The sequence below is a fragment of the Zingiber officinale genome, chromosome 1A (assembly GCF_018446385.1).
Source record: "Zingiber officinale cultivar Zhangliang chromosome 1A, Zo_v1.1, whole genome shotgun sequence".
NCBI classification, from domain to species: domain Eukaryota; kingdom Viridiplantae; phylum Streptophyta; class Magnoliopsida; order Zingiberales; family Zingiberaceae; genus Zingiber; species Zingiber officinale.
In genome coordinates, this window is record NC_055987.1 from 44,995,101 (window position 1) to 45,014,215 (window position 19,115).

A 19,115-nucleotide genomic window follows, 5' to 3' on the forward strand; every position below is an offset into this window, starting at 1 on the left:
CGGAGAATCCAAGATAAGGTAGGTGAAATATCAAAACTATAAATTTAGGTAACATCATTTAATAAAGATATTTAAATAAAGTTAATAATATTGGATATGCCTCTGTAATATTGATTTGAGACAACATCATTTGAATATACAAATAATTTAACATAAATTAGCATAATTCTAAATATAATTTATTGAATAGATATTTGGTCCAACAAATCTTTTAATCAATTTCAAGCGAGTATAACAAGATATATCTTAAGTGTTTGACCTCCCCCATACAAAAAAAAATTCATTGTGTTAGAACAAATATCCCCGTAATTTACTATCTTTCAAAAAGTGTTGGAACGCTTTGGAGGGACCGTTAAGGTGTCGGCTTGCTCCCATTAAATAGATTTTTTTTTACTTAATTTCAAAAATCCAACAAGTCAAAAATTACAATTAAAGTAACAAATAAAGTATTAACAGTCATTGGACCCCCATAAGTCCACGGCCGAACCTAGTTTAAAGATCAAGAACAAGCACAAACACAACCCCCGATTTAAGCTGAGTTGGGTCATACCTGACTAGACAACTCTAAACAGATCAATGGAAATCAGAGGGGAGGGCCGACACATATTCTTGATAGACTATATGATACATACTATTGGAATATGTAATGAATACATATTCCATTAATTCAAAAGCCTATACATTCTAAAGTTTTTCTTTAATTTATTTATCTTTATCTCTAATCAGTGAAAATATATGCAAAACAAATGGAAGTCGGTTGCCCCCTAAAAATTTAAAAGTATCAGTGTCTCAATATATTATTTGTTGCAAATAGTTGAATATAGATTCTAATTAGCAGCAGGGTCAGAGTCTATTGAGTAGCAATGAGTCAATGACTACTTACTAAGAGCCTGTGAGACAGCCATCTTTTATCTCGAGTAAAACTTCAATTACTTTGAGATTCTGAACCTTGAGTTCCTCTTTCAACTGTCCCGGTTAACCGAAGAGAGTGTGGTCTCGGGCTGTGATCGATAAAGAGTCCAGAATCTTCTTTTAAAAATGGTTGTCTTAAAGCATCTCGGCCTCTTCTTGATCACCTTCGGCATCTTCAGCTTCGTTATCGTCTTCTTCGTCGGGTGCATCAGGATCCATTCCCTAGAAATGCAGAAGAACAAAGACAAGCAAAGGAAAGAAATTTAATTCAAACAAGAGGATAAACAGAACGCAGAACTGAAAAAAAAACAAAAACAAAAACAAAAACAAAAGGGTAAGCAGTCCAACGAGCTTGGAAATCTCAAATGAATTTTGAACAAATATGCAAAATTCAGACCTTCATCTGCTTCTCCAAGCGCTCTAAACCTTTCTTGGCGGCTTCATTTTGCGGGTTTATCCTGAAATTGAATTAAGTGGATGAATTTCTATATATAAGAACTGAAAACACAATCGGAGCAGAAGGAATATTTAATACGCAAGTTAATGCCATGAGCCTAGTCCTTTTTGGAATGAGGTATAGGTTCAGTCGAGCACATACCTCAAAGCAGCTTGATAATGAGTGAGAGCCTCTGATAACATATTTGTAGCTGCAAAAACTTGAGCCAATTTGATATGGAGGGAGTCATCAGCCCAGTCTTTAACATATCTCTCAAGCAGTGAGACGGCATCTTTATGACGTCCATCAACAACATGCAACTCTGCCAATGCTAAAGCAGCTCCTAGAAAGCCAGGTTCAAGCCGTAGAGCAGATTCATAAAACTTTCTTGCCTGTGCAAAATTTGGACACAGTTCATTGAGGAACACAAGTCTAAACAGTTGCAGAACATGCATTAAACAGTCACTATCTTAAAACATGCACTAAGCTTAGAACAGTTAGTATCTTTCCTATCCCAAAGAGAACCAAAGTATCCAAGGCAACGGAACAAAGCTGACCTTCTCTCTCCCACTAGAACTACTAGCATGAACATCTCCAACCAACTTGAGAGCTTTTGCAGACTGAGGCATTATTTTCATTGCTTCCCGTGCAGTAAAAAGTGCCTCCTTGTTTTTTGCAAGAGCAAGATATGAACGGACTAGACCTGGAGCACATGTAAAAGCAGCAAAAGCTGAAGCTGAAGTGATAAATAATAACTTAGAAAGACAAGATGATCAATAATGCAAAATCACCTTGGTATGAACGAAGATCAGATCTTAATTCTTGAGCTGCTCTGAAAGCAGTGACTGCAGCATCTGGCCGGTTCAATGACAGATACAGGTTACCCTGAGAATACATAAAAACCAACATGTATAACAATCCAGAAGAAGATAAACAGAGTCCAATTAGTCAATTATGCAAGAAGTGGTTCTTGAGACATAAACAAGAAGTCTTCACCTTCATAATGTGGCCAGAGATATGCCTATCATCGATCCTAAGACTCTGTTAAAGGACATGCAGAAACAAGAGATACATCAGATGATATGTACTAGAGTTCACATCTGAGATACATCAGATGATGATTATATATTACGTACCCTCTCAGCATAAGATAAAGCTTTTCGGTCATCCTTTCTTTCCCATAATGCTGACAAAGCAACATAAACTTCTGCTCTTGTATGGTCAAGGTTTAGCAGATCCTGTACTAACTTGTTTAGCTTGGATATATCAGACTTTTGCTTTAGAAGCATGGCATATTCATCCATATAAGTCACAATGTAGGGATCAATTGCTCGAATCTGTGCATCTATTGGAATTAAACACATACAAGTGTACTACATGTACCTTAAACAAAATCGTGATATCTTTCAGGTACCTTTTCGAAATTCATTATTGCTTCATCATGTCTTCCAATAATAGCTTCAACCTTGAAAGATAGATAATGAGTCATGCCATAAAATTTAAAACTAAAAAGCCTTAATTGTCAATAACAATAAAGAACATTTCACCAAAAAACATCAATTGGACATGAATGCCACATTGGTTGATAATTGAACAAATCAATGTGTCACCATTACAAACATCGAACAGATTTTGCCAATGTGTCATGCCACATCCTCATTTTTTAATAATTTTCCATATCGGTGGTATGGCATCCCACATTCAATTGATAATTGGAGAAATAAGAGGTGTCATACATGTCCACTTTTATTAATCATCATTAATTTAAGGTGGTGATGAGACATAATGGAAATAGAAAGAATATATACATAATTGAAACAAATTGAAATGAGTGATTGTGTGCATAGCCTCAATGTACATTTAGATATTAATCAGCAAATAGCCAAATATTATCATGGAACCCTCTTTTGTAATATTACAATACATTGCTAATTGTTACTCCCTTAAGAGGTTTGACAACATATTTAAGTGAGTCGTTCGTGTTTTACAAGTTGGTTGAGTGTGAGGTAGGCTTGGTCAAGCAGATGGACATGGATCAGCTAAAAAGTATTTTGACCCTGTGAAAATGTCCAAATATTTTTATATTTGGATAGAATTTATTGTAATATATAAATATATGCCTAGGTAGAACCTATAAAGCCTGAAAATGAGTTTCAACTGTTACTATTCACCATTGGTCATCCAAAAGTTTGCTTTAGTTAAGTAAGCATCGTTGTAGACCAAATAAACCAAATAAATTTTGTTTTGACGACCAACCTAATTGACAATTATAACCTAATTGATAATTATCATTGATCTTTATATGATAGTTATCCATTAATACATCTAAAGATATTTTGGTCAACCAAATAGTTTTTCTTGGTAGACCAAAGATTGCAGATTCAGTTGAAAATGAATTTTAGATCTTGAAAAGTCGTGCATAAAATCTACATACAAATTTTAACAGTTGGAACAACAACCACCAAACCTTTATACTATTAAATGGGGTCGGCTATATAGATCCTCCTACGTAATTAGGCTCGATCTCCTACCATATCATCATCTATATTTAAATTTTAAATCTTGAAAAGATGTGCAAACCTACATATAAATTTTAACAGTTGAAAACCATCTATAAATAGTTTCTTGAGGTTCTTCATTAGAACAACTTTCTCTATGAGTTATTTTGTAATGTCTCGAGCAAATAAGCTATGCAGGCTTTGTGTATTTTCTCTCTATGTTGCTTAATTTCTTCTTCTCTTCTTTGTGCATTATTGGCATACTCTGATTATCTTGTTCTCTCTTCTACACTCATATTTCATAATCATTGTAAAAAGAAATTGTTTGTTCTTAAAGTTTTATCCTCTTAGATTGGATCTAAGACTTGTGAGGCTTGTATGCACATATTGATTGATAGTGAGATTTTCTATTAGAAAACAATCGCACTAGAACAACACAGGCTATGAGTAAAAGGGGTCATTGAATCACGTTAAAGATCATTGTTTCTTTTTTCACCTTTGTTTTTATTGTTGTAATTAATTAGTTTTATCATTGCAACTAATTTATTTTATCGTTGCACTTACACAATTTATCATTGTACTTAAGACTTATCGTTGAATTTACGTACAAATTTATGATTGCATTAACAAGTTTTTCATTACAATCTAGTTATTAATTTTAATGTTGCAAATATTCTATTATTTATTTCCCACTGCAATTTATTGATACTGTATCCACTTTAGATCATTTGCGCTCTATCTAAATGTTGATTGAGTTGTTCATTTTGAGGCAATTTGGTGAATCCGTTTTATTCATCCTGTCTAATCAGTATTTCTGATGCTTCACTAATATGATGAGCAAGGCCAGTTTTACTTCATACATAAGAAAGCAAGAGAAAGAACTTGTTCTAAAGTCACATGAAAGAAAGTACTTGTTCTAAAGTCACGTACCTTTGCAATTTCCAATAAAATGTGAACATTGTTAGGAAATTGCTGTAATAGTTCAGCGAGATGGTCAAGACCGCCTACAAAATCAAAAGTAAGCAATAGCTCCAAGAATGTAGATATTGCAATTCCATTTTTATGCAATAAAAATGTAGTAAAGAACAATATCTCAAACAAATTTCAGTTAGTTTTCGAATGGCAGCAATAATCAAGGGTAAAAAAAATTTTAAAAAAAATTGTTGTGTACTTGCTAAAATTACTTGAATCGACAAATTCCCCCCAACTACACGTTCAATATATGCATGATACCAGCACCTATATAGACCCTTGTTCAGAATTCTGCATAAAATATTTTTCCTTTGTTGAAGATTTCTTTAATGTCCACTTAGCTTCACAACACAAAATTTACATTTTTCTCTTCCTTTAAACTTGACAAAAGGCATCTAGAAATCCAGATTACAAGCTGTCAATTTGGTATATCAGCAAACATTATTATCTGATTAATTGTTTTCTAAGGGTTTTCAATACTCGCATTTTTCAAAATCTATTTTTTAAAAAAAAATAACTTCAGCTGTGTAAGACTAATGAAATGATGATGCAGAGACTAATCATGCTCCAACAGGTGTGCTCTAAGGGTATCAACAGATGTGCTCCAAGGGTATCAGAATTAAATGCTTTAGATCTCAATTGCAGCTTCATCCTAAAGCGGCTAGTATTGTTCTGCGGTTAGCAGACATTTACTGTAAATTTCTTGAATCAAATGTTATGGCTGTCAAATACCACACAAATTGTGGCACACTAATAAAAGGACAACCCGATGCACAAAATTCTCGCCAATACAAGGTCCCGGGAAAGGGTCAAACCACATTGAGTCTACTATAATGTAGCCTTACCCTGCATTGCAAGACGCTGTTTTTGCGACTCGAACCTGTGACCACAAGGTCACACCGCGGCAACTTTACTGCCCGTGACCACAAGGTCACACCGCGGCAACTTTACTCTTGCGTCAAGGCTCCTCTTCAAATTGTGGCACCCTGATAATGGATAGAATTTATCTCACAAAATAATTTATGATAGTTTAGTTCATCTTGCATTGCAGGAAATAACCAATTGTATAAACCCTCCAGAAGTCTATGGGTTATGTTCGTTCCTTAAAACTGGATTTTTTTTCTCTACCTTGATACAAAATGATAACATGCAGCATCTTTCCCAAGCTGAAATACTTTACCACATTGTCACAAACCTTAACAACTCAGGTAGATGTTTCTATCAAAAGTTTCTACATGGAGAATCCTCCGTAAACAAGAAATCATAAGGTTCAATAAGAACCATCGAACAAGAATAATAGACAAAAGCAGCAACCTAATTATGCCAAATTAGTTGAAACTATTTGAGATGCTTAAGCATAATAGGAAGCATACCTTTGTAGTCACTCGAAGCAATGCAACACTGAGCTTCAACATAACGCTACAAGTTAGGATGGCAAAGAAAGAATAAGCACTGGTCCAACTCCATGTTGCCGTAGTGAGGTTTAAATTTGAATCAAAGAATAAATGCAGAACTCAATAAGCCAAACATAAAGGTTAGACATATAACAACAGCTACTAAAAAGACCAGCTCTTTCTACCTTGAACACACTCCAGATTCTAGGGACAAAAATCGCTTTTAGCTTATCTAGGTATAAGCTTATGGATGCACATGGCTGTTCGGACCATAAATTGTATCATCTAGATTTTCCAGATGATTAACTCATTAACATGATTTCCACTTAAAAGGAAGGTTGGTATACCAAGGAAAAAGCAGTGAAAGCTTAACTTCAACCTATGAACATGCCAAAAAAAATTAAGAAATGTGCAAAACTCCTGTTGTTGAAATTGAATGGCTTCCCACCTCATTAAGAAATTGGCCAGTCTATATAAACTTCATACTTCACATCCAAGTGCAGATGGGCATAGTGTACTTGATGGTCAACATCCAGCAGATGAACTAAGCACATGAACTAACAGGATTAGATTGTCAAATCGAGACCCATATTGTGGTTCGTATTGTGAATTGTTATGATAAAGTTTCAACTTGTGGATTATATGGGGCATTGTGAATTGTAAGGATCAAATAAAAAAATATATATAAACTATGGTTAAAAAAAATCACAATTCATCTGAAATAGTTTTAATATCCTAAAATATGTAAGATATATTATTACTTAAGTAAGCTATTATTTCTTAACAAAAAATATATTTTATGCCTTAGATTGATGACAATCCACAGTTTATTGTTTATGTCATTCATTAAGAATTGAAATGAAATCAGTAATAACAAATTTCTTAGTCAAATGTTGTTGGCACAAAAATATCACTTTAGATTGCATCCACGTCAGCAACTTGAAGAGAGAAAAAACAAGTAATGATCATGCTACAAGAAGAGAGAAATGTCTGACAACTTGACATGACTGATAAATCAACACCAGTTTTACAATCATTGTCATTGTCATTTTGTATACCAATGTGACAAACTTTATCTCTGACTAATTGTCAAGTATATCTCTCATTCATTGTCAAGTATTGAGTTCATCTACATTATAGCTAACTGTGTCCTCACGTGACAAATTTTTTCTTCTTATATGTCATTGTTGACTTTATACTTACATAATTTCTTTCGTCTTTTATAAATACTTTGGTTTAATTTTTTATATATTAGATTTATTTGATGCTTCAATGGCTTAAATCTGATATTAGTTGGTTGGATTTCACTTTATTAGGAGTTGTCTTTCTTATCATATCAAATATCAGATAAGATTTGAGTTTCCATTGAATCAAACTGAATCATTCACCATGATTCCTTTAAATTTTGATTCATATAGAAGAATTGTATCATTTTATAAGGGAATTGTAATGCATTGTATAATGTGATGGATCTTACATTGCTAACAATATAAATGAAACAATATAGGACAATATAACTCAGAATTTAAACACAAACTCTTGTGGTATCATGTTAAAATTGACACAAATTTTCATGGTATAAACATCTAAGAGATTATATAACTAAAACTTAATAAGAGTACCTGACACAAGTACTATAAGTTCATATGTGATTTTTTTTTTTAACATGAGGAAACAAAGACTCAAGAAAAAAGTTCCAAATTTAAACCGTGATTATGGGGGCATGTCACATGAGACCCTTTACCCATCACCTAAGACCCGAAACTTGGATATACTAACCTGTCTATCTCATCCCTAACCAGATCTCGTGGTAATGATGAAGTTTAAAGGTCAATTTTAGCTGCCTCTACTCCTCGACTCTTGCAACCAAACACAACACAAAAAGTCATCTTCAACTCCCCTTCTCCTTTACTCCTGCAATCAGGTACAACATTGTGATAAGTCTGCTCTAGCAATCTCACGACACAGAGGTAACTCTCCTTTGACTCGTATTTTTGTGCAACTCCTGCCACTAAGAACGCATTTTAATCTTCTTATCCCTAATCAGTTTCAGACACACAACGATAGAGGTAAATCTCCTCTTCTTCCTCTCTCCATTTCTTCCTCTATTCAATACCAGTTAAGCACTTGAGCTTGCAGAACTCATATTCTACGCTTGTTGTGTCAACATGAGTACAAAGTAAGTTTCACAGCCAAGAAACACCCATATTGAAAACGAGCGACTTGCACAGGCTTAGTTAGTATGATCATTTGCTAATTCGCTAACAAACAATCAACTTCATCATAAACCAAAGATATTCAGATAAAAATGAATAACATTTTGACTTACATGCAACCACCGAGCAGGATCTAGGTGATCAAAGGGTAATCTTCCTCTATTTGATGTCTAGAGATCATCAGACAAAACCATCATAAGTTCCAGTTGAAATCAAGAAACTTTGATTTCTTTGGAAAATAAATAACGAGCATTCCTCATCCCATTCAAATTGCTTTGAACAAGGAACATAATATTTGTTATCTGAATCTTCCACAAAATGATTTTACAGCTTAACACTTGCCACAGTTTATCAAAAGAAAGCTTTGATTGTCCTGTAACACATTTACAGTGTTCATTTCATGGAAAAAAAAACAAAATTGACATCCATGCCAGTATATATTTCCTTTAATCAAAAATATATGCATCTGAAAAGTAGTCCCCATCTAAATCAGATACCACTAAACAACACATTAAAGCATCTAACTATATGCCTATAATATTGGAAATCAATGTTAAATATCTAGTTTCCCTGTATTACGTAGATTCAACAATGAATTTTATGGAACAAAAAATTCCAACCTAATATATACTTGGACGTGGAACTTCCAAGAGAAATAATGTTTCTGCCACTAAACAGCCTGATACCCTCACCAAATACCACTGCAACCCAGCACCTAAAATAACTCCAGAATAAATGTTGTCAAAATGCATTGGTGCTTGATTTACTCTGACTCTTATATATTGTCAAAAAAAAGTGCAGTTAATCTACAACTCTAGGCATCAAAATATCCCCATTGCAAATCCAAACAGTTGCTCACTACATTCACCACATCCGTTCTGCTATTAATTGTGACGACTCTTTGAGCCAAAAACAGATAAATATGCACAGAAATAAATATAGCAACAAGTAAAAGCATCACAACATGAATTAGCAAAATTCAGAGAGAGGAAATAATCTTTATCAATATAATGTACATTTAAGAATAAAACCAATTGGCAGTGACTCTGATATGTTCTGAAGTAGTTAGGACTCTAGTATGAAAAATAGACCTGAGGAAATAAAGACAAGATTTCCTTGGAAGAAACTCCTAACTCAGCCAAAGCTGTAACTGCCTCCAAAACATATGGACAGTTCCTGCAAAAGTGTACAAAGGAAAAATGTGTACTTTACATAGATTTAAAGTTTGATAGTGAGAACCAACCATCAGAAGATTTTATGATCATTCATGTTTATAGATTATTTTTAATTAAATGTGAAGAAAACTGTTGTTTTATTTTATGTTTTGAACATATGGAATAAAACTATGCAGTCAGTTAGATGTGGTTTTTCCATAATCAATTTTATTGTTGATAATCAACCTTTGTGAGAGAAAAACACCCTAAGTCTGTGTTTCAAACATTTTAAATCTTGAACATATCCTCGTTTGGGTGTATGCCTCTTCAAATTGTTTAAATTTCAAAAGAATGAAAAAGGTCCATTACAAAGACTTCACACGTCAATTGTGGTGACTGAACTTCAGCATCTGAAAAACAAAAAATTTCATTGCTTTATGATGATGTAACACGAATTAAATAAAATATTTTTCTCATAAATCAGTGATGAAGTTGTCCTTTAAATTTCACTTTACTATTTGTTTGAAGCATAGAGGTTTAAAAACTTTGTAACAACATATTACAAAATATTTTCCATATGCAACTGTATGTTTGACAAGCTGCTTTTTCTCTGATTAATCACGATAAGAATATACTGAAAAGAAAACTAGTTATTGAAAAAAAAACATAATTTACAAATCTGGCAGCATCCAAAAAAACATAACCAAATATCTAGAGGTAAGAAACAGATGCTAAGACAACCTTTTACAATGCAAAAAAAAAAAACGTTCTGTTCTAATAAGTGAATGACTGCAAAAAAAAAAAAAAAAAAAAGAAGATGTGTATAGTGTGTTCAAGTCTCACAATTGGGAATAAATACAAAAGGATGAGGTATGCAGAGTCTAAGATCATACTATAAAATCAAATTGAGACATAAAAAGGTGATTTTCCTACAACTGTTGATGCAAGAGTTTGGAATATTCTCTTTGATCATTCTACTCCAACTTCACCTCAGAGAAGTCAATCTTTCCATCATACGAAGATAATGGAACAGAACAATACACAGGCGCATAAGATGCTGTACTATGCTAACACAAACTACATCGTTAGCAACAAACCACCAACACAGAAATGCCTCAGGCATGTTTAGAGAGATACATTGACCAGGATATACAAACACAAACAAGTAGTAAATATGAATTTAACATCGATTTGATTGAAGCCAATAACAGTTACTTCTATATTGCATGATAAAGATATGTACATAATAACATGATTGGAAGCAAATACACTATGCATTGTCATTCCCCATAAATATCAATATTAATTTGTCCCAACCATTTGAGCTCAAATACATGAATCATGTCAACCTATCAAAAACAAGTTTAACATCCAAGAGGCTGTTTACCAATCATCACCCTGACAATCAGGTTTTAGAACAACCCTCCACCATTCCTTCAAGACTTAGACCAAATTCACAACCACAGATTCTGTTGGATCATTGCCCTTCATAATTAACCAAAATCATATATCAACCTCTATTAATCTTAACATAAATCCAAACAACTGTTTGTGCGATTAGCACTAACGGTCTAACCCAAATTTTGATGAATGACAAAGTAGGTTAAGTTAGTTTCATTGTGATCTAACACTTTAACTAAGTATGCAGGAGAAGCTGTCGACGAGCTGACCGGATGTCTGGCACGAAGTCCAGCTAGGTCGACAGGTCGACCTAATAGCTGGCACGAAGCCTAGACTGGTAGACGGGCTGACCGGATGTCTGGCACGAAGTCCAGCCAGGTTAACGGACTGACCTGATAGCTGGCACGAAGTCCAGACGGGTCGATGGACTGACCGGACGTCTGGCAGGTAAGTTAAGGTAAGTTACTAGAGGGGGGTGACTTGGTGAAGCCGAGTTCCCGGTTAGGGAACTTAGGCGCCGATCCAACTTAGAACCATTTCGGAACTCTAAGTTGAGATCTTGACTAGATTCCGATCTCGGTGAGACGGAATCTAATTACTATTCTTTTTCTATTATGCTAACTTCTGTTTTGCAGGGTAGTTTAAATTATTATTTTTGCCTCGGACTAACTCTTTCTTGCAGGAGAAGGACATTCTGGAGAAAGGTGGTCCGGGCGCTCGGAGGTGGTCAGGGCGCCCGGAGGTGGTCAGGGCGCCCGGAACTAGTCCGAGCACCCGGAAGGCAAAACTTATCCTCGACAGCTTGGAGCGCGCTGATTGGTCCGACGACGTCACAGTCCAGGCGCCCGGAAGAGATCTGGATGCCTGGAGCCTCCTATATAAGGAGAGTGAGTCCTGAAGCAAAGTACAACAACGACATCTGCGCTACTGCGCTGTGCTCCTGCAACGCCGCGAAGCTCCTCCGACAATGTGCTGCCAAGAGTTCTTTTCCTCTACTTTTGTTGTCGGTATTTCTGTTTAATTACACTTGTAATTGATTTTATAATCATCTTTCGAACTGAAAGTGAATTGCCCAACGAAAGCACTCGACGAATGCGGGCCTTGGAGTAGAAGTCGACCAAGGCTCCGAACCAAGTAAATTGGTTCTTGTTAGCGTTGTTCTTTTACTTTTCCGTTGTGCACTTCACTACGATAATTTTTTCGATCGATATTCAACCCCCCCCCCCTCTATCGACTTTCACGATCCAACAACAACAATATCCTCTGCTCATTATTGAAGAATCCAACTCTCATCAAGTAACAGAAATTGTGTTAAAGAGATTAAAAGAGTTCCCATTGTCCATAAGCATAACAGGGGAGGATGGATTTTATCGTTATGCAAGATAACAATGAAAACAAGAATACCTCGGGCCATTATTAAATAACCAACTTATGTCAGGTAACCAAAGTTGTAACAAAGAATTGACAAGGTTTCCATCATCTAATAGTTACAATGGAAAGTGGATGGATTATAAGTGGACTGTGGTTGCTCAAGAATTTGATTTATCATGAGTAAACGTACAAAATGCAATAAAATATAAATCAATCCAAATTATGGCGCAGACCAGGTAGTCAAAATTTCACAATGGAAGAAAATGATATGTTCTCATAAAGAAGTTAGGGATAATAAAATGTTTTCATTCCACAAAAATTAATAGCTAGATAAACAATGAGATCATATGGGAAACAATATAACTATGTCACGATCTAAATCAATGATCAAAGAATTATTTTTTTAACCTTAAGCAATCTTTGTAGCATGCAATGGCAGAGCGGTTGTGCCTAGAAATGCGATAAAGCTTCCCCAATGCGAGATTCATTCGAAGTGTTCTTGCTTTTGGAGGAATTCCTTCTATCTGTAAAATTAGGAAAAATTCTACAATGTTTCATTTTACAAGTCCAATTTCAAAACCATAGGCATCCAAGAAAGGGCTAGATAGTATATTATTTCCTAGGTAGAACTGAAATAAAAGGGCAGCCTGGTGCACAAAGCTTCCGCCAATGAAGGATTCCGAGAAAGGGTCGGATCACATTGGGTCTACTATACACAACTTGCACTGCAAGAGGTTGTTTTCGCAACTCGAACCAATGACCACAAGGTCATATAGCAGCAACTTTTACCGTTGCGTCAAGGCTCCCCTTCTAGGTAGAACTGAAATAAAAAGTGAAAAAAATGCACCTATATTTTTATGTATGCAAGTGCAAATATGCAGCTCAAATTTTCCTTGTTGTGCAACAGTCAAACTCCTGAAAGTCAGAACCCTGTATTAGAAAGTAAAAGAATATGCTTCCTCTTATCCTTCTAGCTTATCTCTCATTCCAATGTTGGGTTTTATTGCCTGAAGCAGCAGCAGCAATTGGATAGGAAGACAAGGAAGAAGAAGACATGAATGGCTTACCTAGTCCCATTCTCTGGAAACAATGAAACTTAAGACTGCTTGACCTGTCGAAAAACTGATTTCTGACCCTTCATGTCTCTAGAGCTCACCTATTGTGCCTTCCTCATAGAGATCTCTGAAGTTGCGAAACATTTGATGTGATTTTTGACATTGTGTCAGTACTTCTAGTCAAGGTTTGAAATTCCAAGCCGAGCCTGGATTTCAGAACCTGGCTGGCTTGATGTGTTGGGCATGCCTCGTGCTACTGGGTATGCCAAGCGGACGAAGGAGACAAGGGGAAAAAAGAAAGAAAGAAGAAGATGTTGTTTGGGACATTCATTGAAGCATTACAAACCATGGGCTAAAATGTTGGTGTCATCATTCAACACGAGCAACACACTTAACATTGTCACGAACCAGAAGTGAAGTTCTTTACATTGTTGTTGATCACAAGTGAATCCCTCGATGTCATTGAAGGCAGAGTGAAACCCTCAACATCATCATGGACCACAAGCGAGGCCATTGTTATTTTGGGACCTCTGAGAAGCAATTGTTATCTCACTGATCTCATGTAGAGGTTGTCAATTTTGTGCAATATTAGCAATTTTGCATGTCATCATCGAAGTGAAAATATCGCATCGTTTGTCTCTTCCACATGTCAATCCGTTATCCGCTAATGGAACAAAAAATCACATCCATGCTAACTGGCATGGAATGAATTTCAATCCATGCTCCTAATCAAGGTTTCAAATGCCCTAGGACTGTTGTCCCTATAAGAAAATTTAACCATTGGTCCTTTAGACCATTGTCCTATAGAAAATTATCATTGACCTTTCTTGCTTGACGAGCTCACACGCCGGACCTCCCTCCCATAGGTCACCATCAACAAACACCATTTGACATGGTTTTAGAAATGCATCAATGCTCCCCACCAAGGTTTATATGGTTTAGGATCATTGTCCCTAGAAGAAAATTGATCACGAACCCTTCCCACCAACCTAATTCACGCATAGAACCTTACAGTAATCATTGTCAAAGAATGTCATTCAACATGATTTTGACCATGTGATAATGCTCCATGCCAGGGTTTAAGATACTATTCCATTGTCGGCTATCAACATTAACTGAAACAGTAAGATTTAAGTGCCGAGACTTTATAGTGCATTGGTACAGGTTGGTGTCAGCCATGTGTCCATGTTCCAGTGGCAGGCCATTCCGACAACCATATTCTGTGTTGGTACTGCTTGGTGTCAATCAACATCAGTCAAGGAGAAAATAAATAAAGGAAATTTTATACTAAGGTATATATCCTCTCCCCTCACAACAACTAAATGAGCCATGAATGAAGATAATCACAAGAAGCGGCAGAAGAAGAAAGAAGCTCCATAGAAAATGCTAATAGGAAAACATAATCATAGCAGTTACTCTCATCAAACCATCATATGGGTACTGTTGTAGGCATCATGAACCAAATTTAAAACACAGCTATTTCAAACCCATATCACTACTAAGCTGAATATAGAATTTTGCTTTGTCTATATGGCAATTGGTTTAGGACCTCAGTCTGTCCATCATGTGAACTTCCTTTCAACTGGGTCAATTTTACATGTGCTTGTGAAGTTATTGTCTTAGGTGAAATAAACACACCAGGGTAAGTGAATGCATCTCCTTCCAAACAAGCTGGCAGCACAGTCATCTTGCTTTTTATCACTAATTAGAATTTTGATTATAAGATAAATCAAAAGTTAATTTAAAAAACCAATGCCTTTGTGTACGATCCCAACATTTTCTCACCTTGTGGTGTGCACTTTACAAGTTTATGGTTATAATCACCAAAATAAAATAACTCTCGTTTCCACATCAACAAAATGTTTCCTAGGCATATAGTGACTTTTTTTGCAGAATTTAAAAAACCACTGCCTTTGTGTACGATCCCAACATTTTTCTCACCTTGTGGTGTGCACCTTACAAGTTTATGGTTATAATCACCAAAATAAAACAACTCTCGTTTCCACATCAACAAAATATTTCCTAGGCATATAGCGCCTTTTTTTGCAGAATTATAACCGTGCAGAAATATCATAACACAAAATACAACTTGCACTGATGGGCTTTGCAGTTAGCATAATTAAGGAATTGGTTCAGGCTTTAAAAATAACTCATCTAAAATGGTTAGCAGAGTCTGTAATTGAACCGAATAAAATAAAATTTTCAACCTTCCACACTGAAATTATGTTTGTGAAATTGTTCTCTAGGTCAAATACAATAATCTAGAGAATGTCAAAACAAAAAAATATCGAGAAGTTTAGAGAAAACCTCTACAAGGGCAGCACGGTTTTCATTAAGTGCACAATGACAAAGTGTAATTTTAAACTTCACCTGCCAAGAAGAAGATAATCATCACTGAGGAAAATTCTTTTCTCACAGACAAAGGTATTCAGACTATGGATTATAAAGGAGGCTAACCTCATTTTCATTGATCGGAGAACCATTCATAGAACTCGGTGATGATGACCTACTACTTGATGTAGAAAATGAACTTCTTGAATTGTTCATCGATTGTTTGGAAATAAATTTGCAATGTTGAAGTGCTTGCTTGTACATATTCTGTAAATAAACCAAAATTGAGAAAGTGTGAAACAATGTAATCATACACAAAATATGCTCCTAGTAGTGCAGAAAACCCTGGTAACTTCATGAACAAAGAAAGAACCTAAGTGAATCTTGATTACCTTAAATTATTTTATCATGACGACAGTTACTTAACCATCATGTCAACAAAAGACACTAAAATAGACAGCGCCATAAAATAGCTATAACACCATCTTTGCAACCTTCATCAATTGTTTCAGAACTTCAACTAGTCTAAACCTGCAAATACATCTAAAGACTCTACTAGTACTTGCTGAAAATGTCAAGGAGAAGAAGAGGTAACTTTGATATTGTTATGAAAAGCAGTACACAAAAAAAAATGAAGCAGAACCCTAGAGCTCCATCCAGAAACAATTTTAAAACTAGACTTATATTGAGGTCTCTGGAGATTGAGTAGAGAGGTAAAGGTCGCAGATGGGACCAAAAAACACATCACATTTACATTCACGTTTTGAATTATATTTGCACTACAAGATTATCACAAAATCTATAAATGAGACAGAAAACCATTACGATATTCTTGTTAATTTACTATGTGAGTACTAATACTTACCAAGGCCCTACGAAATTCTTTCTCCCCATATAAAGCATCACCTTGAAGAACCTATAATACAAGAAAAGTGACTGATCAAAATCTCAAGTTGCAGAGAAATGAAATAAGTTATTACATGTTAAACAAATGTTTTCAGCAAAAGACAACATTTGTCAAGCATTAATATGTCAAACAAATGTTTGCTGAGTATGGACATGCTGAAATTGCAATTGGGTGATCAATTTTCCAAAAAGCTTATAGCACTGTTTGGGAGAAGAAAATTTTAAAATTTTTCATAATCCACGGAAAGAAGATTTTGAGAAATAAAAAATTGATTTCAGTTTTCAAATCTAAGAAATTCAAAAAAATGGTATATCAATCAAAAATTGATTTTAGTGAATAAATGTTGCATAGTTTTGCAAATAATTTGGGAAACCGAACACAAAACTAGCCGTGTCATTATGTATCAAAATGCATCGAATGCCAGCATGTTAAATGTCCATAGTGTGTAACATGAACTAAGATCTAAATCAAATCTGGTGATTTAAACCAGCATCATCAGCATAAGTAATTTTTACTGAATATGGAATCATAAATCAAGATATGCTAATACATAAGTGCATCTTAAAACAAAATATACTGATAGATAAATGCATTTTCACAGAATTTTGTCGATCCTTGAATCTTGGAACTTAGAGTTACAAGGATGAATTAGTATGTCAAAATCCATTTAGACATTACTAAGCCATCACCTGCTTACCTTGATTCTCATTTAAGCATATGGTAGGAGCATCATAGATTTGTCTTCCTGAATCTTTTCAATATTGAACCTTAGAAACATAATTGAAAAACTCAAAAGGATTAGGTCCATGCTTCTGCACAACCTATCAGCTCAAGCCTTCCGACAGTGGTACTTATGTAATATTTAAGAAAGTGCACCTCTCAGATGCCTTGGCTTAATTGATGCAGAACATGAAATATGCCATTAAGCACTTTAAAAAAAAAACACTTGTCGAAGGATCCTCCACTAGTAGAAGACAAGCTTAGTAACACTGAGAAATTAGACAATATTAACTAGGATGCCTAGACACAATTGGTATCACGATCTTTACAAGTAGATACTTTTACAGTAAGAAAACTAGTTGATAGAGCAGTAACTGATAGGATTTTAATTGGATCACATCTTGTATAAACGATCCCTATTTGAGCTATTCAATTATATCCGTATTGGATGACTCCTTTCTTGTTTTTTACCAAATCCATTTATTAAAAAGCTTTACTCCCTTCTCTACATGGTTTTATACAAATAAAATGTTGACTCCTCTAACATTGGTAGGCATGATACTTTCAGACCACATATTTCACCACAATTCTAAGCTTTAGCTGAATCACTCCCAATAATATTGTACCTATATATATATATATATCTCAATCTCCTTGCTTTACTAATTTCCAAATACCAACTATGCTGTAGCACAATTCTCCAGTAATCATTGTTATGCTGTCTCAGTTGACTATTACACGCACTGTCTCATTACACCTTGATGACCCAATCTGGAAGCAATTGCCACCAGTTTTCTCACTTGGTCTCACTATTAACTCAGTTATGGCCCATCCACAAGAACATCATATTCATATTTAAAATCATATGGCATCCAAGATGGTACAGTGGTTATCATACCAAAACTATCCTTATGCGTGATTTATTCAACAATGGCAACAAACAAAGTAAAAAATAATCACAGTAAATGAGAACGTGCCACTCAGGAGAGCATAATAAATAGAATAGATAGAGAAGAATACCTACCAAGTTCTCAGCTTTCAGATATGGACTAGCCTCGCTATTTGTCACAGGGGAAGTTACAAGGAAGCAACCCTATCAAAGTTCAATAAGTAAGTTAAACCAACGATGACCAAGATATATTGGATGCCCAGAATAATATTGTCCATGAAAACACAATCTGCATTAATAAAACTCCAGCTTTGCAGTTCGACGGAGAGCTTTAAACATCAATGAAAAACAAAAAAGCAAGCCATCTAGGCTCATGCGCCCCGAATCACAAAGGTTAAACAAACACGAGCGATGCCTCAGAGTTCGAAAACCCAAATAAACAGCAAGTAAACGAAAAACACTTAACTAGAAAGATGAACATTCAGAAAGAAACTACACGAGGTATTCATTGATGAAGATGAACATTCAAAAAAGCCGACATACTGACGTACCAGCATCTGGGCGGAGCCGAAGAGGCCGTTGTCAAGAAGAGTGGCGATGTGATCTTTGGAAACCTCCATGGCTGCGATCTGCTTCTCGAAGCGACTGGGAGCTCGAAGAAGAGGGAGGAGGGTTTCGAATTGGATCGGCGTCCGCTCCCACTGACAGGACAACGGGAAAAAATAATAATAAAGTGGTTATTTGCAAAACCACCCGTATAGATTTTGATATCGCATAGAAGCTCTTCTTACGTTCAAATAACCGCCGAAACACCGACCACAATTTTTTTTTAATTCTTGTAATATTTTTGTTTTAAAAA

At 35.3% G+C, this 19,115-nt stretch overlaps 1 protein-coding gene across 1 annotated transcript; it reads right to left on the bottom strand.

The window, feature by feature from the left end:
- Positions 1-690: 690 nt before the first annotated feature.
- Positions 691-18,958, bottom strand: LOC122024084 (anaphase-promoting complex subunit 7-like). The gene is made up of 18 exons (XM_042582631.1): positions 18,808-18,958; positions 18,392-18,460; positions 16,606-16,656; positions 15,867-16,007; positions 15,717-15,779; positions 12,763-12,878; positions 9,520-9,604; positions 8,542-8,598; positions 6,192-6,237; positions 4,777-4,850; positions 2,763-2,813; positions 2,485-2,685; positions 2,345-2,389; positions 2,140-2,233; positions 1,906-2,051; positions 1,511-1,740; positions 1,310-1,370; positions 691-1,134 (listed from the first exon to the last, which is right to left on the bottom strand). Exons 1-18 carry the CDS (start codon positions 18,874-18,876, stop codon positions 1,048-1,050), a joined length of 1,686 nt encoding a protein of 561 aa, XP_042438565.1. The 5' UTR covers positions 18,877-18,958; the 3' UTR covers positions 691-1,047.
- Between the last annotated feature and the right edge of the window lie 157 nt (positions 18,959-19,115).

What these genes read in the sequence shown, in the direction of transcription:
- LOC122024084 (XM_042582631.1), bottom strand. Translation starts at nt 18,876, where the DNA reads ATGGAGGTTTCCAAAGATCACATCGCCACTCTTCTTGACAACGGCCTC. An exon ending in TCTTGTCTTTATTTCCTCAG is followed by an intron (nt 8,599 to 9,519) that starts GTCTATTTTTCA and finishes GATGATCTCTAG; the next exon opens with ACATCAAATAGAGGAAGATT. An exon ending in TGATCTTCGTTCATACCAAG is followed by an intron (nt 2,052 to 2,139) that starts GTGATTTTGCAT and finishes CATGTGCTCCAG; the next exon opens with GTCTAGTCCGTTCATATCTT.